Below are 26,983 nucleotides of genomic sequence, written 5' to 3' on the forward strand. Positions count from 1 at the left end.
CTACGTCCACAACTTATCTCGGTCACGCTACGCCTTGCCATTCCCGCAGACGTCAGCTTTTATCGTAATATATAGTGGGTAAAAACCTCTCAAGCGATATAAGAAACAGGTTCCTCGCAGCGAAATTACAACCATAATTACATTCGGACTTAGCGCTGACACATCATTTATATGTTTCCTCGGTAGCGACGACTGGGTTATTGAATTCAGACTCGTTTCGTTTAAGCTCAAGCTGTGCCGGATAATAAAATTACTGAAAGAGAAAACTGATGACAGTCTAACAACACAACAACAACTTGAGTTGGAGCTACTAAAACTGTTGTCGGAGACGGAGAGAGCGAGTTAAACGGTGAGATGTATTTTGAAATATTGACGTCGGTCTTGCAGCATCTTGTCGAACCATGAGTGTTCACTTATGAAACTACCTAGGGCTCACATCATGAGCTGTAACATCGTAGAGTAATACCTTATGTAAGTAGGTATTTACGTAGCCGCTTTCTGTCTCAAAGTTTTTCATTACTTTTTGGCAGGGAAGTGCGAAGTAAGCTTTCGTATTTACTTTCGGTTTCGGTTCTCTTGTTTCGTCGCAGTTCAAATTTCGTTCTATATTCAGGTGTGCAAAGTTCTGTATATGTTGTTTGCAGTTCTGAAATTTACATCGAATTTTGTGTGATTCATATCAACCGTTACGACTGTTGACCGGAGTACGTTATTATGTTATGTCGGTCAGATCTGTAAGATAAGTAAAACGATGTTTGGTGCTCCTACATAATCTTAAAATTTAACCTAATGGTTAGTGAAGTACTTCAAGGCATTTTTATGTAATTTTGTCATGATACATTCTTGCCCAAGCTGGAAGGTTGCCGATGATCCCAGCTTGCGTGCGGTCATGATAAAACGCAGACTGCAGATCTAGACTGTGCAGACTGTGAAATTTTTTGTTGTTTTGTTTGTTTTTTTTTTTAATGTGATTTTAAACGCGATTACTCTTTTGACAACGTTGGAACTGTTTCCAATTTTTGGATACCGCATGACGAAATTTTACGAGGTCATTTGGAGCAACCTGATTTCCGCCGAATTCTATCGCAATGCATGCACAGTATGTGTGAAATGAAAAATAAAGGGACAATTTCCGAGGGACCAGCAGATGGGACTCGAGGTTTCAGTATATTTTTATTTTACCAAAAATTGAAAATGTAGAACAAAATTTGTCACTTTTGGTTTGCATTTACCGCTGTTTAGAGCTTAGAGTCTGACGGAATAATTTGGTACGGTTGAAAGGTCGACGTCGGCTACGATAAATTCCCATCAGATGGAAAATGAACAGCAAAATTTAAGTCCCCTCTTCCTTAGTTTCTCTTTAGTTCTTAAGTGTATTATTTAATCAACAAACGAGGCAAAATGCTATTCCTAGATTAAGATTGTTCACAGTATTTGAAGTTTGCATTTGATACACATCAGTGACTCTTTCACACTTGCAGATGTTGTGTGTCTTTATAATTTGTAAATATGTATACCAGACCATATTGTGAGCGGTCAGTGTAAAACACTCGCTGGGGGTGAAAGCAGACTGAAGACCGTAGACCAGGGGTAAAGTGCAGACTCGATTCTAAAAGAATCAACCGTTTATAACCGGTTGAAAAAGAATATTAAAAACTTACATATCGATCCTGCAACGCCGATGGCACGCACAACTAAAAACTGAAAAAACTAAGTGAAATCGTAGCCTAATTGTAGTGCACAGTCACTTAATTACAAAGGGCAAAATCGTAGCCCAACTGTAACGCACAGTCATGCAATTACACTGTTAGTCGATTCTGCTCAGCCAATGAAAGAATTAAATTCAACAGTCTTGTGTCTTACTTGTAACTGGTAGTTGCCGATGTGTGATGAAAGTCTATCGCTACTACTTTTAAGGCCGAACAAAGTATACATGAGCTACATGTTTCTTTAATGTTGCTCAGTAGAACTGTTTTTTCCTCAACAAGGGATATGTATTTAGTTGGCTGTGATCAACATATTCAAACACTTACGTTTCTAACCGTTTTACCTTAAAACAATATGTCAACGCCAAAACCATCTGAGGAAATAGAGTTCGAAACACCACTCGCCATGACGATTGTTGTCAGCTTCTCACGACTTACGCGGCCTAAAGCCCAGCTCACTCTTGAAGTTTTTCCGGGGAAGCGGGTTGTTTTAGAACTGAGTCTGCATTTTACCCCTGGTCTGCAGTCTTCAGTCTGTATTTAACCCACAGTCTGCATTTTACTCCCGGTCCGACCGGACTGCAGACCGCGGACTACAGACGGTCTGTAGTCCGCGGTCTGCAGTCCGCAGTCTTCGTTTTACACTGACCGCTTTAGATAGGCCTTTAAAGTTGAATTTCATTAAACCTTCGCCAAAAAGACAGAAAGTACGCTATTTCAACAGTTCACCATGAAGACTTAGTCGTAACTTGATATGACAAGAAATTTACATTTTCAAAAGGATAAAAGACCGTCTGCTGGCATAAATAATTTTTAAGTGGGAATGCTTCGCGTTATTCTTGTTTGATTCTTGGAGACCCATCTGCAGTGGAAAATAATCAAGCGAGGGTAGAAGCGATTTCGATAGAACGGGAAGTTTACCTGACGGATGAGAGCTAAAGAAAATAAATTTTTGCGTCCACCTGCCTGAATGCTAATTTCCTCTGACGCGATTATTTTGACTGAACATTCCTGACAGTTGTCAATGGCAACGAAACTCTCTTTGTGATAAAACTGACATGTTGTTTTATTACTTGCAATATTTACTGAAAGGATGGTTTGCCGTTGTAAAAAATTAATTTTATAGTAAAGTGTTGTACGCCATCGAATTGACGCATTTTAATGGAACAGAACGATATTTGGCGAATTTTTTTGCTCTTACTGATTGCCTTGCCTTATAGGGTCTTTGAATTTTCACACAATTAATATTTAGCCTTCTTGGAAAGAGAGGGGATTCCCAGAAAGAAAAAAGATTTCTCGGAAATAACTGTCAAGGCTAATTTTAATTATTTCTTTCTGACACAAGGACCTCTATTTTCAGTTTCTTGGAAAATTGTTTCCAAATAAGTAGAATCTGAAATTCAAGTTCACGTTAGTTTTACAAAATAAAAATTCAGAAAGTTTCCAAGTCGCGAGGGTTTTGTCGAATTTCGCTAATGTCAAGAGGCGAAGAGACCAGTCTTTTACAAATTTCCAGGTACCAGTAGTTTAAATTCTGTTAGATTTATTTCATTTTCCTGCACAAGAGAACCAACAGATATACCCTTTCGTTTTCCAGCAGATAACTTCATAAAAGACGGCGTCACATGAAATTTTCCCATTCAGCAAAGGACGGCATTTTGGATCCTGACTGAAATGTGGCTAAGTCTGTCGGCTTCGTCCATGGCGTTCATTCCGCTGTTATCTTGTTTATTTCAACTCTTTGTCCTTCCTAGCATCTGTGCAGGTTAGTTGAAGTTTCCTCGATTTTAAGGGAACAAATAAGATAAGTTTTTGGTTTTTGGTTTTTTTGGTGTCTGGAACTTGGAAGAACATAGTTATTTATCAGATATACCGTATTTACATTTTTTCGAATTTTTTGAAATCTCTGATCAATCGCGTTTTAAAATAAAAGAAGCGTTCAAGGTGTTATATTTGGGTAATTTCGTTGAGAAACCGAGCGTGGAGAGAACTTATGGCGGGTATTTCGAAAACCCCTGCTTAAATTATATAACTGGGGGAAGGGGGGCTTCATGTATGACCCGAGAGGCCTAAAATCATTCTATGATTATCTGTTAAGGTGTCGACGAACAATTTTTTAAAACGAGTCATTTATCTATGAAAATATTACAGCGATTGTAAACAACCTTTTAGACACAATAGAAACAGTCCTCGATCAGATATTGGCAATCGGCCCTTGAGAAAAAAAACATTTCAGGAGATACGACAAAAACACATCTGTGCTCCTCATTAAAATAAATTATCTAAGTTTCTATAGTAAATAAATACACCCTATTTGATGGTTCAACATATAATTCACTTTTTACTTGGAATTCTATTTTAAATGCATTTTGTTTGGGAAATGTATTTATAAAATTTTTGTGAATTTTTAAATCTGTACAAATACATACAAAATCGGTATACATATATAAAAGCTCGTCAGTAAATGCGACCACATTACAGCATCAAGCAATAATGGAAAGTTTCAAATCTTCATTCCGCTTGAGTAATTTATTCCAGAAACCGCAAACCTCCTCATTTGGAAAGCCCGCTCTCTGGCTTTCTCAACTAAAGTTCTTTCTTTGTCAAGATTCTTCAAAATTTCCGAGAATTGTCCGGTTCTTCCCTGGAATTTAAAACTTAAGGGGGTGGAGGAGGCGAAAATTCAAATTCGTGCTTTGATAGATACGAATGAATATAAGCACAGGTGAAAACCTCAATCAAAATAAATTGATCATTCAACCAATTTATAATATGTTTTCACGGTCGAAAATGAAATGAGTCATTCGACCAAATAAAATAAAGAAACTTGGCATTTTTCACGAGTGTGGGTTAAGTGTTTACCATCTTCTTTTATTTGAAGGACTGAGATCGAAATTTGCCATCTTTCATATCCAATCATGACACATAAAGATAAACTTGCTTTTCGCTTCTTTTACTGTGAAATGGCTTATAGTGAACCGACCACGTGACGAAGTGGCTGAATACTTTTGTATACTTTGCAATTGCATTACAACGAAAACATCCCTCAAAATAGTTAATGTCTCCTAGCCATGGATACTAAACAGTTGTTAAACTTTCAGATACCCAAGGCCAAGCATCCAGAAATATCTATGTCTCGCTTTCAGGACGAGATACAGAAAACTGCGGCTCTATCGATGAACCTTGTCAGTCAATATCGCAAGCATTCTCCCTCATAGCCCCGGGCGGATTTATACACCTGAATGGGACAGGAACCGATGAAAAACCATTTAACTGTACCAATCGGATGGCGCGTAATTATCTTCCGGGACTTTATCTCAAAAGGAGTGTAACAATGAAAGGTTTTCAATCCACCCCACATGTGTCGTGCGCGGAAGGAATCCACTTTGAAGGTGAACCTACGGAGAATCGCTCGAAATTCAAAATGATGGTGACTTTGTCTGGAATTGTATTCAAGGGAACTCCTATAAATTTTCAAGACTGTGGTCGAATTCATCTCATAAACTGTTCTCATCGAGAATCTAAAACCGCTGTTAGTGTTCGTGCACTAAACGCCTCTAGCGTCACTTTCGATATCCAGGGTCCTTCTCTATTTACAAACAATTATAATTGTGTGGAAATCTTATTGCACAATTCCAGCGTTCTCTATGCGAGTATCAGCCAAACAAAATTTATAGCAAACGGCATTGATGGACAACAATTAGCGACGGGTATAATTTCCATGACGAAAGTTGCAGGGAAAAGCGCAAGTCTGTCAGCAGCTGTTAAACTTTCATGCTTCAAAATCAGCTGTGTTGGTAACTGGGTTCCATTTGTTGTTTTGGACCTTGGAGCAGCAGTGACCAAGGAGACATACAGCCACATTGAACTGGTGGACAACAACTTGAAAACGCCCTTTAGTAAGAAGAGCAGACGCTTTAAAGATAGCATGTATATATCTCGAACAAGGAAAGTCGACGTAACGTTCACACACGTACACTGTGCTAACAACAAGAACGACCAAGCTCTAAGATGTATAAAGATTTATTCAGACGAGGCAAAAGTTTCCATAGATAATTCCGCTTTTGTCGGGCAAAATGCGAGCAAAGGCAATGGTGGTGCTATCTCCCTTGAATCAAAAAAGCATGCATCTTTAGTTGTGACTAATACCGTGTTTAAAAGAAACAAAGCTAACGCCGGTGGAGCTGTTTACCTCAACGTTGATCGCCGTGCGACATTGGGAAACATAAGGCTGAGTTTTACCAATGTTAACTTCACTGATTGCGTTGCTACCACGGACGGTTCTGCTATTCTGATCGGGAAAACGCACAAGCCGCAGTCAAAACCATTGACATACGCTTTCTATGCCTCACTTAAAAAAGTCAATGTGGAAAACTGCGTCAGTCATAAACTGAAGTATCGATTTGGAAGCTTTTGCCTCACGCTCCATAGCGGACTGATCATTTTGGACGAGTTCAATTGGACCAACACACGACAAAATGCGGAGAGTGCTGTTTACATCGGAACAACGGGAGGCAACACGAATGTAACGATCGTTCGATCTTCATTTGTTGGTGGAAAATCCAATCAGAGTGCTTTTGTTGGGGTCCAGATATTTGGAAAACAGAGAGGAATCGTCACGGTCAAAGATACTACCATGACTAACAATACGGAAGGCGCTCTAGATATCACGCCTAAATGCAAAATCAGACTTGAAAACGTCACAGTAGCCTCGTGTAAGTACGGACTGCAGTTGTCCAAAAGATGGCTGAGTCAGGAAACAGATCCATTCCGTGTCAACATTTCCATCGCCAGTTGCAGATTCAAGCATAATGTCTACGACTTATCATTAAATATTAGCAATCCGCGATCAGTTTTTTTAAAAGTTATTGACTCGATCATGACAGGTCGGCCAAATCACGGTGATAAAAAAGGCTACGCAATTGGCCTCTTTGTTCCACCTTTGAAGAACACGAATTCCTCCAGCGTTGCTGCCATTGAACTAGACAGAATAACTTTTCACTCTCGGCCGTCCAGTATCTTTGTGCTATATTTTAAGGGAAATAAAACGCTAACAATACGTCGAACAGTATTTCGATACTGCACTGCTCTTAGTAGACAGCACTTGAACTTTGGCAAAAACACTTACATCTACGAGACATCAACAGGAGCTGTCTCGATCCTCTCCATTCCTGATAAACCCTGGAAACTAGGATGCGTGCAACAAGACGATATTAACAACACCCACCCTCTGTGGCGATACGAAAGCCAAGTGTCCATCGAAGATACATTATTCCAAGAGAATGCTGGATTTTTCGCAGGCGCTGTGTATATCAGTAACGGAAACACAACATTTAGAAACTGTTCTTTTCAAAATAATTTTTCGATTCGGAAAAGAGGGCAGGTGTATTCTGCCTATGGAACAGGCAGAGTAGAATTCAAACATTGTTCTTTCTCAAGCAGACAGAACAATAAAGTTATCGACAACAACAACTTAAAAAATGCTGCGTTCTTCTATTCCGAAAGTGAAGGGCCTATTGTCTTTCGAAACACGACAATGATCTCGACTATTCCAGAAAGGAAGTCGCACTATGTTCTTGAAATCTTTAGCGGAGGTTATGTGGACATCGATTACAATACAACAATACAGTGCAGCAAGGGGAGTATGCTGACATTTGAAAATGCGTCACACTTTGCTTACACAGAGAAGAGGAAACGATTCTGCAGAGTCAACGTTACAGTTATTAGGTATGCCTGTAAACTGTGTTCCTCCGGTTACTACAGTCTTGAAACCGGGAAGGCAAACGGTTTTTCTGTGAATACCTCGTTTGAGTGCCACCCTTGTCCGTTAGGCGCAACTTGCATGAGAAATGATATCAACATCGCAGCCAAAGCAAACTTCTGGGGATACGAAATGAGAAACTCACATCCTTCACCATCGTTGAAGTTTATTCCATGTCCTAACAACTATTGTCAATCCCCTAGCAGGAAATCCGCTGACTATAACAGTTGCCGTGGAAACAGGACTGGATATCTCTGTGGCAAATGCGCTTCGGGATATACAGAGTCGCTATTTACCACGAGCTGTCGTAAAATGAGTCAATGCAGTGACTATTTCCTATGGTTGGTGGTCATTCTGTTCTCGGCTGGAATGGCACTATATCTACTGACTAAGCCACCATTCTTGCAATTCTTAAGTTTGCGGCAGATCTTCTGGTTTATGAAAAACAGAGAGCACAATGAGGCCAGGGAGCAAAGAGGTCAAGTGAATGATGAAGAGACAGACAGTGGATACTTAAAAATCGTATTCTATTATTACCAGGTTGCTGACTTGTTCGTGAATGACTCACTCGCGGAAAAGCTACACGAACTCCCATTCGTGAACATTGTCTCATCTGCATACAACTTTCAAGTTGACTCTATTTACAAAGGTATTGGCTGTCCTTTTGTCGGATTGACTGCAGTGACAAAACAGCTCTTTCTTTCTTTGGCTGTTTTTACTACAATGGGGAATGTTGTCCTTATCTACTGCGTCCATTTTGTTGTTAACATGGTGCGAAAAAAGAGGATTCCATCAGTGCATCATTACATGGCTGCTATCTTGGAGATTTTGTTGCTAGGCTACGACAGGCTCGCCGAAACCTCCCTGAACTTGATGCATTGTGTTCCCATAGGATCTGAGCACCGGTTATTCATCGATGGAAACACTGTTTGTTGGCGATCATGGCAATATGTTCTTCTTGGCTATAGCGTGATCTTTGTGGTGCCCTTTATCGCAGTTCTCTACTATGGCTCTAAAAAGCTTCATAAGTCGTCCATTTCTGCAAGAACCTTTCTGGCGGCTTGTGTAGTACCTTTGCCATTCCTTGCTTACTGGTTATACATGCACTTTTGCAAGAAGAGAAGAGAGGATTCTGCAATGAGGCCAAACGATGACGATGGAGCAGGGGAAATCATTAAAGTTTTGCAAGGGCCATTTCGTCCTCCTAATGAAGAAGATCAAGGGACGCTGCACTGGGAGAGTGTTTTAATTGGTCGTCGTCTAATCCTTCTTTCAATTCACTCTTTCATCCCAAACGCCATGTTGCGTGTTCTCTTCTTGGCTGTAGCTTGCGAGCTCATGGCGATCCATCATTTTGTCAGAAAACCTTTCCAACATACCTCAGCCAACAGAGTGGAATCGGTGTCCTTGGTTGTGCTGTCCATCATGGCAATCATAAACCTCACACAGGCCACTCTTTTGTCCTCTGGGACCGCTGCTGTGGGAGAAAACAGGCTTTACATCGAGTGCATGCAATGGTTCCAAATTGGCGTCTTGGGTTTTGTCCCGGCCTTGTTGGCTCTGCTTGCTATCTTTGCAGCACTGTCGCTGCTAGTGCGTCTGGCCGTTAAACTCGTCAAAAAAGTCATTCGGTTCTTTAGCCCTAATAATGTTCTTGTAACAGACCCTCTTCTGGACTACCAGAGACAAAACATTCAAGATGATTTTAGCTTCGATGAAAGAGGCGATTATTGACACAATCTATCAAGTAATGAGTTCTTCATGCAACTGTTTGCACTCGGCAACTCGAGAAAAAATTTTTACTCATCTAAAGAAACTTCAGCTTTTTCAGAATTATTTGTTATTGTTGCTGTCGATGAAGTCAAATTGAAGAATGTGAATATTTTATGACAACTATTTCTATAATTTGGGGCTTCTAGTCGAGTTCAAGTGCCCCAACGAGGAGGATGGCCAATGGAAACCATGTTATCGAAAAACTGACTACGAAGCTGTAAAAGTAAGATTACCTAAGTAACCTTAGTTCAAAATGCTCTTAGGAAAATTTCCTTGCGTTGAACACTTCTTGTAAGTTTTTTATGTGTTTAAGTTGGACGTATTTGATAGGCAAATTCATCTTTAGATGCCCGCGAAAGTAAAACTTTACAGTGCTTTTGCAAGTTTTCAAACCCGTGAGATGAAACTTGTTAGTAGAGGTAAAATTAGGGAACAATAAATGATGATTAAACTTTGAAAAGTTTAAGCAACTTGTTCCCCGCCTTTTTAAATTTTTATTTTTTCTGATGTGTATCTTAAGTAAAGCCGAAAATAGTAGTAAATGCATTTAAATGAATACACGAACAGCTAAATGGCCCTATAAAATAGAGATGTAAGCGGGGAACGCGGGAATGCTGAGGAAAATGAATTTATATTTTCAGTTAGTCATCACTTTTTAGCATTTGTTCCAAAGAGTCATGCGCGAACGTTAAAAAAAACAACAACAAATAAATGCTCTCACGGGGCCATGATGAAAATCTAGGTTTGTGGTAGGAAATTAATAGCGAAAAAACGGAGAAATTGATTAGAATTCTCTAGTGCGGAAACAAAACAACGGAGCCTGGGAATTAAATTATGCGAAGATGCGTATCTTACTTTGACCATAAGTTATAAAAAACATCATAACTTTAACCATAACCGCTGCTCACTAGTCACTAAATTGGTGCCGCAAACATGTTCTACCTCCAAAATTTTAATAGTTTCCATATAATATAATACGGTCGCGGCTTAGAAAAAAAACATCATCCAGGGGTCACTTTTTCTTGTCCCATGGGTGTCCCTTGAATGAAGGCCCACATTATTTCATTTTCTAACGGAATTGAAATATTTTGACACTGAAAATTTCCTTGTTAGTACTGCTTAAGCAGGGCTGTGGAAAATAAGTGACTGTTGCAGTTCAGATATAGTTGATTTCTCGATGGCAAGCCTTTGGCTGTTATCGTATCGTCTTCCCCTGGTCATGATCTTCCTTTGTGCAGGTAAGTTTTTATGTGCATGCCCTCATGTATTAAAAATGACTTACGATAGAAATGTTATGATGGTAAACGTCTGCGGTGTGGAAGAGCGGTGTGGTTGCAAAATTCCATTTCAAATTTCGGTACAATATTTTGTGATTTGTTGTAAGGGTTTTTTTTTTTTCATCTGAGCGGATCTTCCACGAATCCGTTGATCGAACATTATGGAATTAATAAATTAACCACAAGTAACTTGACTTAACTCAACTTGTTGTAATTCACCTTCCTTGGATTTCTAAAGTTCACACATTTTAAGGAAACCATCAGGTTAATTGTCTAAATGAGGCCATTTCAACATAAAACGGGACCATTTTCTAACAGTGATCTCGAAACCTTTCCGTAGACATCCTCAGAGTTTAATTATTATGCGGATTTAGAAGAAGTTCACTCTATGATAAACACAAAAAAAATTGCCTTGAGTTTTAATTTTGATGGTTGGTTTACGCTCACTGAAGTTTTGAACCTGTATAGGAAACGGAAATTTCATCACACAGATCTTAAGTATTACTGAAAAAAATTAAACCTATTCCTTCAGTCTTACAGACTAGCCGTAAATGGACGGTTGCGGTCAAATCTAGGGAGCTTAGAGATTTTATTTTTCGCGGAACAAAGAAAAAATACAAATTGAAGTTAGAGAACCGTGTACACGTAGCGAAGCAGTAAATTCAAACTGTAAATGGAAACCAGTGATCGTATCTCGTACCCAGTCTTCTCGAGAGGCCCCCGTTTTCGCTGTGGCAATCCGAGTAATTTTATAGAAATTGAGCCGTTGCGACGGTTTCTGTTTGTGTCCTCGAATAAGCCGCAAAGAATTCAGCGCGAATCAGCGAACGAACCTAACACATTGTATTCACTCCAACTGTTTTCCTCGCAATAGAAACTGAAAATTGAAAAGGAAATTATTTACTCAGCAGCCTACGCTAGTGCTATTTCGAACTTCTGCTTATTTCAGGGACTTCGGACTTGAAATTCTAAAAATATATATGTTTTTCAACTCAACTCAAATTTCACTTCGACTGCTTTTCTCGCGATAGAAACTGAAAATCGGAAAGGAAATTTACTCAGCACTAGAACTCCTTACAGGGATTGATATGAAATCGACCATTTAAAAGTCTATTTCCGTGCTTACTCTCTAGGCGATGACTTTTTATAAATATATCTTACCCACCTGTGTTTGCAGATTGTTTTGTGTCACACCGACAAATTGTCCACGTTTCATTATTTGGAAATGACACGGAGGCATGCGGGGCCATGGAAGCACCATGCCGAACAATAGCAGTGGCAGCATTGCGAGTTGCGTCAGGTGGAACCATTGTCCTTAATGGGAACGGGACAGACCAGCAACCGTTCGGCTGTAAGAAACTACTTACGTTGCATTATCGTGGCATTCCGCAAATTACAAGGAACGTAACGATAACTAGTTTAGACTTTACTCGAGCCCATATACAATGCCTGACAGGGTTTTGTTTTAATCGGTCAGACCAAGATCTACGAGTCACTTTAACTGGAATAACATTCTTTGAAACACCCCTGAGATTTATAGACTGTTTTGAAATCACGCTTATCAACTGCACCCATCAGAACGCCACTGAAGCTGTCATTATTAACACTACAGCTAGCTCAATAGCAAATGTCACCATTCGAGGTTCTCTCTTTCAAAACAACTCTCTTTGCGCGAAAATACAATTTTTTGGAGGCTCTGAGACAAACTTGAAATTCTCTTTAGATATCGAGGACACTAAATTCCTGAACAATGGGATTTTAGATTACTTCAAAGCCTTTTACAGGGGTGCTCTTGTATTAAAAAGTAATATTTCTCGCAAGATTGATCTGTCTATCACTGTTGCAAAGGTAAAGGTCACTGACAGCGGCGGCCATTTTCTAGCGATCGACCTCCCCACAGCTAGTACGTCAGAGAAGTACGATGACGTCGTCCTCGAGCGGAACAGCTTCGCTTTCTCTCAGAGGAAGTCTCGTAGCCTTTACTATTCAATAGTGCAGAAAGCCAAAGTAACATTTCATCGTTTACAGTGTAAGGATAATGATCAGGTTACATGTTTAACAATCTTTGGAAGGATAAATGGAACAGTTTTAGTCAGAGTTCACGAATCCAGTTTTCACAATAACAGTGCATACCAATCAGGGAATAAAGTATTGTATGCGGCAATCTTTAGAGTTGCGGGAAGCGAAAGTCATTTTGGAACTGTTACAATTTCTAATACATCTTTTGTCAAAAACAATCGAACGGCTCTAAGCTTAACTCCTAATTTTTATTTAGCTTTAGTCAACGTAACCGTGTCTTCTTCGCTGAATGGTTTGAGAATCTTCCCCTGGGACCCGCAAAATAAAAACAATTTTCATCTAAATGTTACTATTGAAGGCTGCAAATTCCAGAATAACACTTACGACATATCTGGAGTATTTAACAACACCATTAATATCGACTTTCGGGTGAGAAACACACTGTTTGACGGTAAAGAAGTACAGAGGTACGAGAACACCTCTTTTGGTATCCGTCTTATTATACCTCGTTTGGAGAGGGCAAATTTTTCTCAAGCAGCAATTGAAATAGAAGATGTGACCTTCAAAAGCAGGCCTAGCAATTCGTTTGCGTTCTTCTCCAAGGGTAACCACACGATCAAGATTCGCCGTTGCTTGTTTCGAGAAGGGTTTGGTCTTGAAATAGACGAATGGACGAGAACATATTACAAACACATGCCCACTTATATGAACAGCCAAGGGGCACTCATGTTCCTTTTCGATACGGATGAAATAGAGAATAGAGGATGTGTCGATATTGGTGTGACAAACGATACCCATCGCACGTGGAAATACTCCAGTCACGTCTTGCTCGAGGATACCTTGTTTCAAAATAACCTTGGACACATGGCAGGGGCTGTTCAGATCATCAATGGCTATGTTAAATTTCGAAAATGCAAGTTCATTAACAACTTTTCCTCGGGAAAGACAGGACAGATTTATATTGGATTGGGAAGCGCCAAAGTTGAGTTTAACAGCTGCGTGTTTAAACGGACGAAACAAAAAGAGGAGTTCCGAGGGATTACGTTTACTTTCAGCAGATTTTTGTATTCAGAGAGTGGAGGTCCGTTAAAAATACTCAACACCTCTTTTCACTCCGGTATGGGCAACAGATCTCTGGACGGGCATGTTCTATATATATCATCTGGAGGCTACTTCGAGATGGACTCCAGCTCAACAATCCAATGTGAAGTTGGCAGCGAACTCGTCTTCTACAATTTCTCTCATTTTATTTACTACGGAGGAGATGATAGACAGTTTTGTCCAATCAATTTAACAACTGAGTTATTTAACTGCAGAATGTGTCCCTATAAAATGTACAGTCTTCAACGTGGTTTCTCTAAAGGACTAGAAGTCAGCAAAGGCTTCAGATGTCAAAGCTGTCCATTTGGTGCCCACTGCCATGGACCCAACAACATTCTGGCAAAGCCCAACTTCTGGGGTTACAAAATCACCAACGCTAGTAACATTTCGTCATTGAAGTTCGTACCTTGTCCATGGGAATATTGTCGTCCTCAAAGCAAATATTTATATCACGGTAATGATTACAACAGTTGCCGTGACTTTAGGTCCGGTATCCTGTGTGGAAGATGTGCCACAGGATACTCAGAAACGCTTTTCTCGTCAGAATGTCGACAATCCCACAAATGCAGATGGAATTATCTTTGGATTCTCATGGGACTTTACACCGTATTGTTTACCATTTATCTATTGAAGAAGCCTCCGCTCGTTCTGTATTTGAAACGTCAAATTTTGTGGTTTAAAACAGATCGACAGACCCCTTACGAGATGGAGGAACGTTCATCTCTGCACGGAGCTGAAGAACCGGAGTATGGTTATATAAGGATCTTCTTTTATTTTTACCAAGTTGCAGAGTTACTTCTCACTGAATCATTGGAGAACACATTGGCCAATGTTCCCTATATTTCCACCTTAGTTGCTGCGTTTAACTTTCAAGTCCACGTTTTGGACGAAAACCTCGGCTGCCCATTTGCCGGCCTCACAGCAGTGACCAAAGAGCTGTTCTTATCTTCCCTCGTTTTTGCTGCTATTGCGCAAGTTTTCATCGTTTACTGTCTTCACAGGTCGCTGAATCTGGTAATGGGAAAGGGAAGACCATCATTCACTCATTACATCGCGGTTGCTGTAGAGATTTTGTTGCTGGGCTACGAGCGCCTAGCAGAAACATCTCTTAAACTCATGCAGTGTGTTCCCATCGGCTCCGAATGGCGCCTTAACATCGATGGCAACATCGTTTGCTGGCAATGGTGGCAGCATGGTCTCTTGGCATATATTGTTATATTTGTGGTCCCGTTTGTCGGCGTTCTGTATTGGGGTTCTGGTCTGCTCTACGCCAAAGCCATTGCATGGAAAGAGTTTGTTGGTGCTTGCATTGTTCCCCTTCCGTTTCTCGTTCGCTGGCTCCTCAAAAGTGTATGCAATAGACAGTACCGCAGACAAACTCAAGTACGCCATGAATGCACCAATGAAATATCAAAGATATTGCACGGTCCCTACCGCCCGCCACGTGAAAATGATAACGGCACTCTCTACTGGGAAAGTGTTTTGATAGGCAGCCGGCTCGTTCTTCTGACATTCCGCGCCTTCATTCCAAATTCCATGATCTGCTTCGTCTGCTTGTCCGTGGCCTGTAATCTGATGTTAGTCCATCATCTCGTCATGAAACCCTTCCGTCACCCAACTGCAGACAAACTCGGAGCGTTGTCTTTGATCACGTTGGTCTGTGTAGCTGTAATCAACCTTACAGCGGCCACTCTTTCCTCTTCTGCCACCGAGCCTGAGGGACCCGACAAGCATGTTATGGTGGTGCTTCGGTGGATCCTGATCACTTTACTTTGCTTATTTCCTGCGATAGTTGCTGTCCTTTTCCTTTTCGCACTTCTGTCACAACTGGCCCGTCTTGTGCTGTTCCTCAAAAGGAAGATATGCGCATTTTTTTGCCTGAGAAAATCTAATTACGAGTTTCTAGACGAGAGAACCGCTTTGCTGACTGACTGATAAGGAGTGTCAATTTGTGGGAAACTCCTCACCCACCCCTCCCCTAACCCAAGAACAGTCAACCGATAACAACTTGAAATAAAAGTTAGGTTAGGGGAGGGGCTGGTGCGTAGTTGTTCAGATACTGCTATTGATCTGACAAGGACAAAGAAAGGAAGGGGGAGGTTACTGGAGCCTTTAGTGAACGTTTTATAATGCGTCTCATTTCAGACTCCACTGAGAACAACGCTGCATTTTGTAATCGTAGGAAGTATTTTATTACAAGGTAATGTAGTATTATTAACTCGGTTGATAACCTAAACTGGCCACCGTTGGGAGTTTCAAAGCTGACGATTCGAGCGTTGACCCTTCGTCAAAGCAAATGACAATTTACATCATCAACTCAGTTGATAATACCAAATTACCGCATTATACTCTCACACCGACGCAGCATCACATTCACGAGAATAAATGAAACAATCATCAAATGACGCTCTTGATTGTCAAACAAATTCTTCTTGTCAGAATCTTTTAAATTGTACAGAATAGAGAATATGTGTTCTGATATTAGGGTGTAAAGTAGGCATGGGTTACAAAGAAAGTAAGTAAACGCCATTTACTATTCCTGTAAAAATTGGGCTTAAAATTCCTTAACCCCTAATATCCTAACATCAGTATGTATATTCTCCATACAGCTCTCCATACATTTTGAAATTGGTGATCATTTCCTTGATTCTCATGAACTTAATGTTTGATTCACCAGTGACATGGTAAAGAGACATAAGATGTTTAACCCTTTAACTCCCAGATCAAATTTTTAACTCTCCTTACTGTCAACCATACAATTCTCATGATGTTAGTGCAGAGAATTTAGTATTGGATCCACTAATTATCCCTAAATTGATATTTTTCTTAGTTCTCATCACTGGTTGATATTGTAAGGAGAAAATCTGTCTTGGTCACTCATGGGAGTTAAAGGGTTAAGGATTTACGGGCTAACCCTTTAGAACCTTGCATAATCTCCACGTTTCTTTGTACATTTCCAATAGTGTTGACAGGAAAAACTGTTACCCCTAACCCTAAGCTTCTGAAGTTAGTGATCATTTCCTTTCTTCTCTTGACCTTTGTTTGATCCAAGGGGAAAACAGTAAGGAGAGATGAGATGTTATTTACTTTTTGGGTTCAAGGTTAGCGTAAAAATTAGCTTTTAAATTATATCAACAAAACATCTTTTGGCCTTTACGGTCGCCGTGGATTGGTAAGTTGTTGCGCACGTTACATTTAAGGTTCTTTCACCCTCACCATGACACACATTTTTTGGAACTGGGAACAGGTGTATTACAAAACAGCACTTAAAGTTAGCAATAAATAAAAAAAATTTACATGGTACAGTGTACTAAAGAACACCTGTAATGAACTGACTCCAAAAACACAGAGGCAGCTAGTATCAAAGAGTGAGAATAACTTTGAATAACAGTTATCAATAAGCTTAAGGAAATTCAGTAATTGAGTTAGTAAACCACCTGTTTAAAATGCAGATTTTTAGCTTAAAAATAAAATTCATATCTTCCCAATACTGTGAATTTTCTCTTCATTATAACTGAGGGAGTAAAGAAATAAATTGCCACCATAAAATGTTTAAACAACAGTCTTCTTTAGTAGAGGAATTAACCCCCGAAACAGATATGACCCCCGCTTTGACTTTTATACCATATCACCAGAGAGCATATTCTCCATACTGTTCTCTATACATTTCCTGTAGTACAGACAAGGAGAATTTGGGTATCAGTCATAGACTCCTTCGATAAGAGGTCAATTTTATTATCCTTATAACCTTTAGCGATACTGAAAGAAGAAATAAGCTGCTAACTCCTCTTAAGGGTTAAAGAGTTAAAAATGTTCAACGCCAGTTAATGAAGTAGCAGTAAATCGATGACACGATCCGTAACACAACTGAGGCTTTAATGAAACTGGTATGACGATAACAGAACGAGCGGGCTAGACACTAAAGGATTAGAACGAAGCGCGCGGCCACGCATGCCTATAACTAGCGTACCACTGTCCCGTACTGGCGTGGTTTCCTTTTCATTTACCCTCGAACTTTATAAACTAGTAGACGAGCTCCATGGGCACATGACAAATACCAAGTTAGATGCAGATAGCTAACAATAATGGATATAGGAATTATATAGAAAATTAATCGAGTTCTATTAAGTAGGGGGTTACATAGTTGGAGTCAATAACTCGGAGTCGAAATCTTAGTTAGAGTTCATGGTGTTCATAACTCAGTTACACTTCATAACAAAGTCATCATATCGTGCAGGACGGCGTTGCACGCGTGTGGATCTGCGATGCGAGGGACAGGTATCAGAGTCATTGCCTGTGGTGGGGGAGTTTAAAACTGGATCCGGGTGGGTGTCTTCGCAGGGCTCATATCGTTCAGTAGGCAGGTTGACATCAGGAATCTCTTGAGTAGCAGGTGTCGAGATGGGGGCCTTCGCCTTCTCGCCGTGGGTGTGGTCGGCCATACGATGTTCGTTCTGCTTAACGATGATTTTTTGGTCATGCAGAGGTATTTGCTGGTTTGAGAATTGATCTGGCTGGGTCCACATCTCTCTAGAGGAAGGGCTACATGAGGGGATGCGCGCGTTGAGGTTGGCTGTGGGTAGTGCGAGTTTCACAAAGACACAGGGCCTTTCAGAGGGTCGGGTCGGAGAAACTCGTTTTCGGTCTCTTGAACCACCCTCTCCAATAGAGAATTCTGAGCATTTCCGACCTCTGTGGTGATTCTGTGATGCTTTAGTTATTGATCTTCAGCTAGCGCCCTGAATCCTGGGGCAAGATCAGTACGTACGACGGCTGACGGTCCATCTAGTGGACGCAGTTGGGCACATAGGCGGATAATAGCGTCTCGTTGGATGTGGTGTCGCTCATCCTCTAACAGAGTCGTGGCCGTGAAAGAAGTTAAGCATTCACGTAGCACTAGTACGAGCTGTCTCGATGGTTTGATAACGTCTGCGGCGAACGAAACGCCAACGGCATCCAGTGGAAGGGAGGTTGACCGCTCCTCCCGCACTTTCGGAGTTTTACGCAAGGCAGCACACTGGTGGCAAGCTTTAGTCACTTGGTCGATGGCCTTGTTTATATCCAGGGCATAGATAGCGCTTTGTGACAGCCTTGAGTTGATTACTGAATGGGTGACTGAGCTGAATGGGTAACGCGGTTAAGAGTCCCTCTAGTACCTGCCGGGGGACAACAGTGCATTCGCGGGTGGGAGCGAGAGGCTCGTATCCCTTAACAACGAGTAAGCCAATCTTTGCGATGGTTACAACATTGAGGTACCTTTTGACATCTCTCATGTTGGTGAGCTTTTTCGAAGGACGCGTTCCCTGTTGTAGATGCATATGCATGCGTCGTAAATCGGGACTTACCGCCTGTGTGGCCAACCAGGCAGTGCGACTAGTGAACGGAAGATGCTTATTGCTACTGAGTATGTCTTGGATTAACGTGCGTCTGATAGCAGAATCCGTGAGCCTTGTTAATACACAGACCTGGCAGGCTTCATCCTTACACGGAGGAGAAATCTGACGGTAGTATTGCAGAGCCAGATACGTATCTTACAGAAGCCTGATAACGGCTCACGGTAGACAGTGCAAAGTTTTTCATAAGCCTGTACGCAAGGTTTGCTGTCGGTCAATATGCAGGCCTTATAATGGACTGTATCAGGTAAAGGCTGAAGTGTTTAGTGGCAATGGCGATTACTAGAACCTCCATCTCACATGGTAACCACGTTAATTGTGAGCCTCGCAGTTTGGCGCTAAAAAATCTGCCAGGCGTAACTTGTCATTACGGCAGTTTAAGTCATTACGGGTGACGTAAAGCATGGCGCCTATTCTGGGTTTGCGGAGTGCTCTGTCTGTAACAATCCACAGGTAATCACTCGGAATGGGGAACGAGATGGTTTAAGCGGTGGAAAGGGCTACCTGAGCCTTGTGGAATGACGCATGGAGGTCACCTGTCCACTGAATCGTCTGTTTAGATTCACGGCCAGCGATAGTGTCGTCAAGGTTTGCGAATAGTGTAAAGCATCCAGGGATGACGCAGGAGAGCACCTTGAAAGCTCTGATGAATGACCTCATTCGGGCTACAGTGCCAGGTTCAGGGCACGAGGCAAGAGTAGCGATGTGATGTGGGCTGGCGCTTAAACTGCCAGAGTTCGATATCCAGATTAGTATCGTTGTGGACTGAGGGCTGACGATCGTTTTGGATGCGGAAAGGCGAAGATCTTATTTGCGCAGGACTTTTTCTTTTCAAGTTCAGCAGTAGTTCATCTGGGGAGTTCCTGCCGCAATACAGGTCGTTTGCGATTTTGGCCACGATGTCTTCCTTCATTAGACCATTGAGCACTCAGCTCATGAGTTCTTCGAGGGCCGTCTCAGAGCCTGGTATGCCCATGGCAGACCACACATATACCTCACTGAGTGTGTTGCTACCACGGACGATTCTGCTATTCTGCTTGGGAAAACGCACAAGCCGCAGTCGAGTCCATTAAAATAAGCTCTCTATGCTTCACTTAAAAAAGTCAATGTGGAAAACTGCGTCAGTCTTAAATCGAAGTATCGGCTCCGTTGTCCATGTTTATGTTGTTTAAGTTAAGTCTTATGTGAACTGCCTCTTCCGCTTTCCTTCTGCACCATTGGTTGTCTCGGTCAATAAACTTTACTGCGTTCCACAGCTGCTTGTGTCCGGTTCCGTTTGCATGTTCTGAAACCGTGGAATTCTGAGTGCATGGTATCTTGTAGACTGCGCCATCTGGCTTGTTTGGGAGCGAGATCTTTTGGTCTGATCAGCCGAGATCTTAGTGTGCTGTCGGACTTGAAGACCACTCCTTTGATGTATGGCAGCACTGCGGTGGACTTGAATTCTGCTGTTTTCCTCTCTAGTGCTGGATTCCTGGTTTCAGTCACCTTCTGTAACAAAGGCGAAGGGTGCCGTTGGCGACGAGAACTGTGGATAGATGTTTCTTCTCCTGGGCTGTTCCTGATGGCTTGGTGATGATGCGTTTAGCCCGGTCATGTAAACATTTGACAATACCGCTTTTACTGATTGTGGATGGTGTGAATCACACGCAAGGTACTGGTCAGTGTGTGTGAGCTTCCTATATACACTTGTGTGTAGTTTACCGTCTGGTACCCTTGTTACGAGCGTGTCGAGAAAGGCGATCTTGTTGTCATTCTTAGTTTGCGGGGAATTAAATTATGCGAAGACGCGTATCTTAGTTTGATCACAAGTTAAAAAAACATTACAACGTTCAACATAACTGCTGCTCACCAGTAACTAAATTAGTGCTGCAAACTTGTTGAACCACCAAAATTTTAACCAATACGGTCGCAGCTTAGAAAAAAAAACATCATCCAGGGGTCACTTTTTCTCGTTCCGTGGATGTCCCTTGAATGAAGGTTCCACATTATTTCATTTTCTAATGGAAATGAAATATTTTGGCGCTGAAAATTAATTTCGTTGTTAGCACTGCTTAAGCTGGGCTGTGGAAAATAAGTGACTGTTGCAGTTCAGATATAGTTGATTTCTGGATGGCAAGCCTTTGGCCATTATCATATCGTCTTCTCTCAATCGTGATCTTCCTTTGTGCTTTAACAGGTAAGTTTTTATGTGCATGACCTCATTTGTATTGAAAATGACTTACGACGGAAATGCTATGATCGTTAACGTTTGCAGTGTGGAAGAGCGATGTGGTTGCAAAATTTCATTTCAAATTTCGTTGCAATATTTTGTGATATGTAGTAAGGGTTTTTCCTTTCATCTGAGTGGATCTTCCACGAATCCGTTGATCGAACATTATGGTAATTAAATTAATTTACCACAATTAAGTTAATTTAACTCAATTTGTTTTAATTCACCTTCCTTGAATCTCTAAAGTTCACATATTTTAGGGAAACCATCAGTTCGTCAAAATGAGGCAATTTCAACATAAAACGGAACCATTTTCTAACAGTGATCTCGAAACCTTTCCGCTGACATCCTCAGAGTTTATTATGCGAATTTAGAAAAAGTTAACTCTATAATGCACTTTAAAAAGATCCCTTTGAATTTCAATTTCGATGGTTGGTATAGGCTCACTGAAGTTTTGAACCTGTATAGGAAACGGAAATTTCATCGCACAGATCTTTAGTATTACAGAAAAAAACTCAACCCATTCCTTCAGTCTTACAGACTAGCCGTAAATGAACGGTTGCAGTCGAATCTAGGGAGCCTAGATATTTTATTTTTCGTGGATCCAAGGGAAAAAGACAAATTGAAGCTAGAGAACCGTGTACACGTAGCGAAAGCAGTAAGTTCAAACTGTCTATGGAAATTAGCGATCGTAACTTGTACCCAGTTTTTTCGAGAGACCCTCGTTTTCGCTGTGGTAATCCGAGTTGTTTTACAGAAATTGAGCCGTTGGGACGGTATCTGTTCGTGTTCTCGAGTTAGCCGCAAAGAATTCAGCGCGAATTAGCCAACGACCTTAACATGGAAGCAACTATAGGAACTCAAATTTCACTTCCACTGTTTTCCTCGCAATAGAAACTGAAAATCGAAAAGAAAATTTACTCAGCAGCTGGTGGTATTTCGGGCTTCTGCTTGTTTCAGGGAATTCCGCTGAAGCACTCTTGAAATTCTAAAAAACATATATAATTTTTATCAGTTAGAATTCCCATACATGTCAATCGTCTTAACCAAGAGTTCTAGTAACAAAGCAAAAGAGTTGTTAATTTCGTGTTTTACAAGCACCTTGCAATGGGTATCTCGATAAACACAACAGGTTGTTTGTTGGAAGCACAGGACATCCGCTCATTCTTCTCAGAATGTTCTTTTCATATATTAATCGGTCAATCATAGAGTCAGATCAAGTGAGATCAAGTCTCCTTTTCTCCTATCCATTTTGGTTCTTCTCCGCTTTTTTATGCCGAGTTGGGGAAGAAAAATGCAAAACAGTTCAAACATGTTCAGCGGTTATTCAGGGTAGCTTAAAGTTTTGGTTACTCTCAGGTTATCCTATAGCCAGCTGATGTCCAACGTATTTACAGAACTCAAATAATGTCGATTGAAATTTAGTCTAGTTTTTTAATTCTCACCCATAAGAACTCCTTACCGTGGGATGGATGTCAAATCGACTATTTAAAAGTCTAATTCAGTGCTTACTCTCTATGTGATGACTTTTTATAAATATATATTACCAACCTTTGTTTGTAGATAGTTTCGTACCACACCGACAAATTGTCCAGGTTTCATTATTTGGAAATGACACGGAAGCATGCGGAGCCATGGAAGCACCATGCCGAACAATAGCAGTGGCAGCATTGCGAGTTGTGTCAGGTGGAACCATTGTCCTTAATGGGAACGGGACAGACCAGCAACCGTTCGACTGTCAGAAACTACTTACGTTGCATTATCGTGGCATTCCGCAAATTACAAGGAACGTAACGATAACAAGTTTAAATTTTACTCGAGCCCATATACAATGCCTGACAGGGTTTTGTTTTAATCGGTCAGACCAAGATCTACGAGTCACTTTAACTGGAATAACATTCTTTGAAACACCCTTGAGATTTATAGACTGTTCTGAAATCACGCTTATCAACTGCACCCATCAGAACGCCACTGAAGCTGTCATTATTAACACTACAGCTAGCTCAATAACAAATGTCACCATTCGAGGTTCTCTCTTTTAAAACAACTCTCTTTGTGTGAAAATACAATTTCTTGGAGGCTCTGACACAGACTTGAAATTCTCTTTAGATATCAAGGACACTAAATTCCTGAACAATGGGATTTTAGATTATTTCGAATCCTTTTACAGGGGTGCTCTTGTATTAACAAGTAATATTTCTCGCACGATTGATCTGTCTATCGTTGTTGAAAAGGTAAAGATAGCTGACAGCGGCGGCCAATTTCTAGCGATCGACCTCCCCACAGCTAGTACGTCAGAGAAGTACAGTGACGTCGTCCTTGAGCGGAACAGCTTCGTTATCTCCCAGAGGAAGTCTCGTAGCCTTTATTATTCAATAGTGAAGAAAGCCAAAGTAACATTTCATCGTCTACAGTGCAAGGATAATGATCAGGTTAGATGTGTAGCAATCTTTGCAAGGAAAAATGCAACACTTTTAGTCAGAGTCCACGAATCCAGTTTTCACAATAATACCGCATACCAATTAGGGAATGGGACATTGTTTGCGGCAATCTTTCGAGTTGTGGGAAGCGAAAGTCATTCTGGAACTGTCATAATTTCCAATACGTCTTTTGTCAAAAATAATCAAACGGCCCTAAGCACAACTCCTAATTTCGACTTGGCTTTAGTCAACGTAACCATGTCTTCTTCACTGAACGGTTTGGGCATCTTCTCCTGGGACCTGTATAATAAAAACAATTTTCATCTAAATGTTACTATCGAAGGCTGCAAATTCCAGAATAACACTCACGACATATATGGTTTATTTAACAACACCATTAACATCGCCTTTCGGGTGAGAAACACACTGTTTGATGGTAAAGAAGTACAGAGGCATGTGAAGACCACTTATGGTATTCGTCTTATTATGCCTCGTTTAGAGAGGACAAATGTTTCTCAAGCAGCAATTGAAATAGAAGACGTGACGTTCAAAAGCAGACCTAGCAATTCGTTTGCGTTCTTCTCCAAGGGTAACAACACGATCAAGATTCGCCGTTGCTTGTTTCAAGAAGGGTTTGGTCTTGAAATAGACGAATGGACGAGAACATATTACAAACACAAGGTCACTGATAGGACCAGCCAAGGGGCACTCATGTTCTTTTTCGATACGGATGAAATAGAGAACAGAGGATGTGTCGATAATGGTGTGACAAACGATACCCATCGCACATGGAAATACTCCAGTCACGTCTTGCTCGAGGACACTACGTTTCAAAATAACCTTGGACACATGGCAGGAGCTGTTCAGATCATCAATAGCTATGTTAAATTTCGAAGATGCAAGTTCATTAACAACTTTGCTGCGAGTGACAGAGGACAGATTTATGTTGGACACGGAAGCGCCAAAGTTGAGTTGAACAGTTGCGTGTTCAAACGTACGAAGCTAGGAGAGGAATTCCAAGGGATTGCGTTTCGTTACAGAAGATTTTTGTTTTCAGAGAGTGGAGGCCCGATAAAATACTCAACACCTCTTTTCACTCCGATATGGGACACAGGTCCGAGCGGGGATCTGTTATACAAATAACATCCGGAGGCTACTTCGAGATGGATTCTAGCTCAACAATCCAATGTGCAGTTGGCAGCCAACTCTACTTCTCCAATTTCTCTCATTTTATTTACGACGAAGGAAATGACAGACACTTTTGTCGAGTAAATTTAACAACTGAGATATTAAGTTGCAGAATGTGTTCCTCTAAAATGTACAGTCTTCAACGTGGCTTCTCTAAAGGACTAAAAGTCAATAAAGGCTTCAGATGTCAAAACTGTCCATTTGGTGCCCACTGCAGTGGACCCAACAACATTGTGGCAAAGCCCAATTTCTGGGGCTACAAAATCACCAATGCTAGTAACATTTCATCCTTAAAATTCGTACCTTGTCCATGGGAGTATTGTCATCCTCAACGCAAAGATTTATATCACGGTAATGATTACAACAGTTGCCATGGCTTTAGGTCTGGTATCCTGTGTGGAAGATGTGCCACAGGATACTCAGAAACGCTTTTCTCGTCAGAATGTCGACAATCCCACAAATGCAGATGGAATTATCTTTGGATTCTTATGGGACTTTACATCGTACTGTTTACCATTTATCTATTGAAGAAGCCTCCGCTCGTTCTGTATTTGAAACGTCAAATTCTGTGGTTCAAAACAGATCGACAGTCCCCTTTCGAGATGGAGGGACGTTCATCTCTGCACGAAGCTGAAGAACCGGAGTATGGTTATATGAGGATCGTCTTTTATTTTTACCAAGTTGCAGAGTTGCTTCTCACTGAATCATTGGAGAACACATTGGCCAATGTTCCCTATATTTCCACCTTAGTTGCTGCGTTTAACTTTCAAGTCCACGTTTTGGACGAAAACCTCGGCTGCCCATTTGCCGGCCTCACAGCAGTGACCAAAGAGCTGTTCTTATCTTCCCTCGTTTTTGCTGCTATTGCGCAAGTTTTCATCGTTTACTGTCTTCACAGGTCGCTGAATCTGGTAATGGGAAAGGGAAGACCATCATTTACTCATTACGTCGCGGTTGCAGTAGAGATTTTGTTGCTAGGCTACGAGCGTCTGGCAGAAACATCTCTTACGCTCATGCATTGTGTTCCCATCGGCTCCAAATGGCGCCTCAACATCGATGGCAACATCGTTTGCTGGCAATGGTGGCAGTATGGTCTCTTGGCATATACTGTTATATTTGTGGTCCCGTTTGTCGGCGTTCTGTATTGTATAGAGTTTGTTGGCGCTTGCATTGTTCCCCTTCCGTTTCTCGTTCGCTGGCTCCTCAAAAGTGTATGCAGCAGACAGAACCGCAGAAAAGCTCAAGTGCGCCATGAATGCAGCGACGAAATATCAGAGATATTGCACGGTCCCTTCCGCCCGCCACGTGAAAATGATAACGGCACTCTCTACTGGGAAAGTGTTTTGATAGGTAGCCGGCTCGTTCTTCTGACATTCCGCGCCTTCATTCCAAATTCCATGATCTGCTTCGTCTGCTTGTCCGTGGCCTGTAATCTGATGTTAGTCCATCATCTCGTCATGAAGCCCTTCCGTCACCCAACTGCAGACAAACTCGGAGCGTTGTCCTTGATCTCGTTAACCTGTATAGCTGTAATCAACCTTACAGCGGCCACTCTTTCTTCTTCTGCCACCAAGCACGAGGGACCCAACAAGCATGCTATGGTGGTGCTTCGATGGATCTTGGTCGCCTTCCTCTGCTCATTTCCTGCGGTGGCTGCTTTCCTTGTCCTTTTTGCACTTCTGTCACAACTGGCCCGTCTTGCGTTATTCCTCAAAAGAAAGATAAGCTCATTTTTTTACCTGATAAAATTTCATTACAAGTTTATAGACGAGAACACCGCTTTGCTGACTGACTGATTAGGAAGATCAATGTAAGTTTCTGAGAATCTCCGCACCTACCCCTACCTTAACCCAAAAACAGTCAACTGATTACAAGTTAGAGTTGATGCTGGGTCGCGGGGGGGAGGGATGGTGCGTAGCCGCTCAGATACTGCTATGGATCCGATAAGGACAGAGGAACGAAGCAGGAGGTTCATGGAGCTTTTTGTGAACATTTTATAATGCGTCTCATTACGGATTCCAGAACAACGCTACATTTTATAATTGTAAAAGTTAACGAGAGTTAGATAACCGTTTAAGTTAATCGTTAAAAAGTATGTCATTTCAAGGAACGTCTGGTTAAAGGATGTATATC

General features: G+C 41.3%; 2 protein-coding genes and 2 pseudogenes across 4 annotated transcripts; 3 read left to right on the forward strand and 1 right to left on the reverse strand.

Annotated features, from left to right (window-relative positions):
- The first annotated feature begins 2 nt into the window (after positions 1-2).
- LOC113686212 (uncharacterized) lies at positions 3-9,710 on the forward strand. 2 transcript variants are annotated; one of them, XM_027203806.2, is made up of 3 exons: positions 3-349; positions 3,304-3,471; positions 4,808-9,710. In XM_027203806.2, exons 2-3 carry the CDS (start codon positions 3,381-3,383, stop codon positions 9,199-9,201), a joined length of 4,485 nt encoding a protein of 1,494 aa, XP_027059607.2. In that variant the 5' UTR covers positions 3-349; positions 3,304-3,380; the 3' UTR covers positions 9,202-9,710. The 2 variants fall into 2 exon arrangements, with proteins under 2 accessions (XP_027059607.2, XP_027059608.2); XM_027203807.2 differs by having other exon boundaries at positions 9-349; positions 3,307-3,471.
- Positions 9,711-10,339: 629 nt separating this feature from the next.
- Positions 10,340-15,645, forward strand: LOC113686208 (uncharacterized). The gene is made up of 2 exons (XM_089211334.1): positions 10,340-10,478; positions 11,695-15,645. Exons 1-2 carry the CDS (start codon positions 10,418-10,420, stop codon positions 15,570-15,572), a joined length of 3,939 nt encoding a protein of 1,312 aa, XP_089067460.1. The 5' UTR covers positions 10,340-10,417; the 3' UTR covers positions 15,573-15,645.
- Positions 15,646-17,836: 2,191 nt separating this feature from the next.
- On the reverse strand, positions 17,837-20,341 carry LOC149043132 (uncharacterized; annotated as a pseudogene).
- A 756-nt stretch (positions 20,342-21,097) lies between these two features.
- On the forward strand, positions 21,098-26,772 carry LOC149043133 (uncharacterized; annotated as a pseudogene). Its single transcript, XR_016188153.1, has 2 exons — positions 21,098-21,209; positions 22,806-26,772. The product of XR_016188153.1 is annotated as an uncharacterized LOC149043133 (transcript).
- The last annotated feature ends 211 nt before the right edge of the window (positions 26,773-26,983 follow it).

The sequence above is a fragment of the Pocillopora damicornis genome, chromosome 7 (genome assembly GCF_964200805.1).
Source record: "Pocillopora damicornis chromosome 7, jaPocDami1.2, whole genome shotgun sequence".
In the NCBI taxonomy this organism is placed as follows: domain Eukaryota; kingdom Metazoa; phylum Cnidaria; class Anthozoa; order Scleractinia; family Pocilloporidae; genus Pocillopora; species Pocillopora damicornis.

Bases quoted from the DNA above. Each gene is read 5' to 3' on its own strand.
- LOC113686212 (XM_027203806.2), top strand. From the start codon at position 3,381: ATGTGGCTAAGTCTGTCGGCTTCGTCCATGGCGTTCATTCCGCTGTTA. The intron at 3,472-4,807 runs GTTAGTTGAAGT...TTAAACTTTCAG, and splicing joins CCTTCCTAGCATCTGTGCAG to ATACCCAAGGCCAAGCATCC.
- LOC113686208 (XM_089211334.1), top strand. From the start codon at position 10,418: ATGGCAAGCCTTTGGCTGTTATCGTATCGTCTTCCCCTGGTCATGATC. The intron at 10,479-11,694 runs GTAAGTTTTTAT...CTGTGTTTGCAG, and splicing joins CATGATCTTCCTTTGTGCAG to ATTGTTTTGTGTCACACCGA.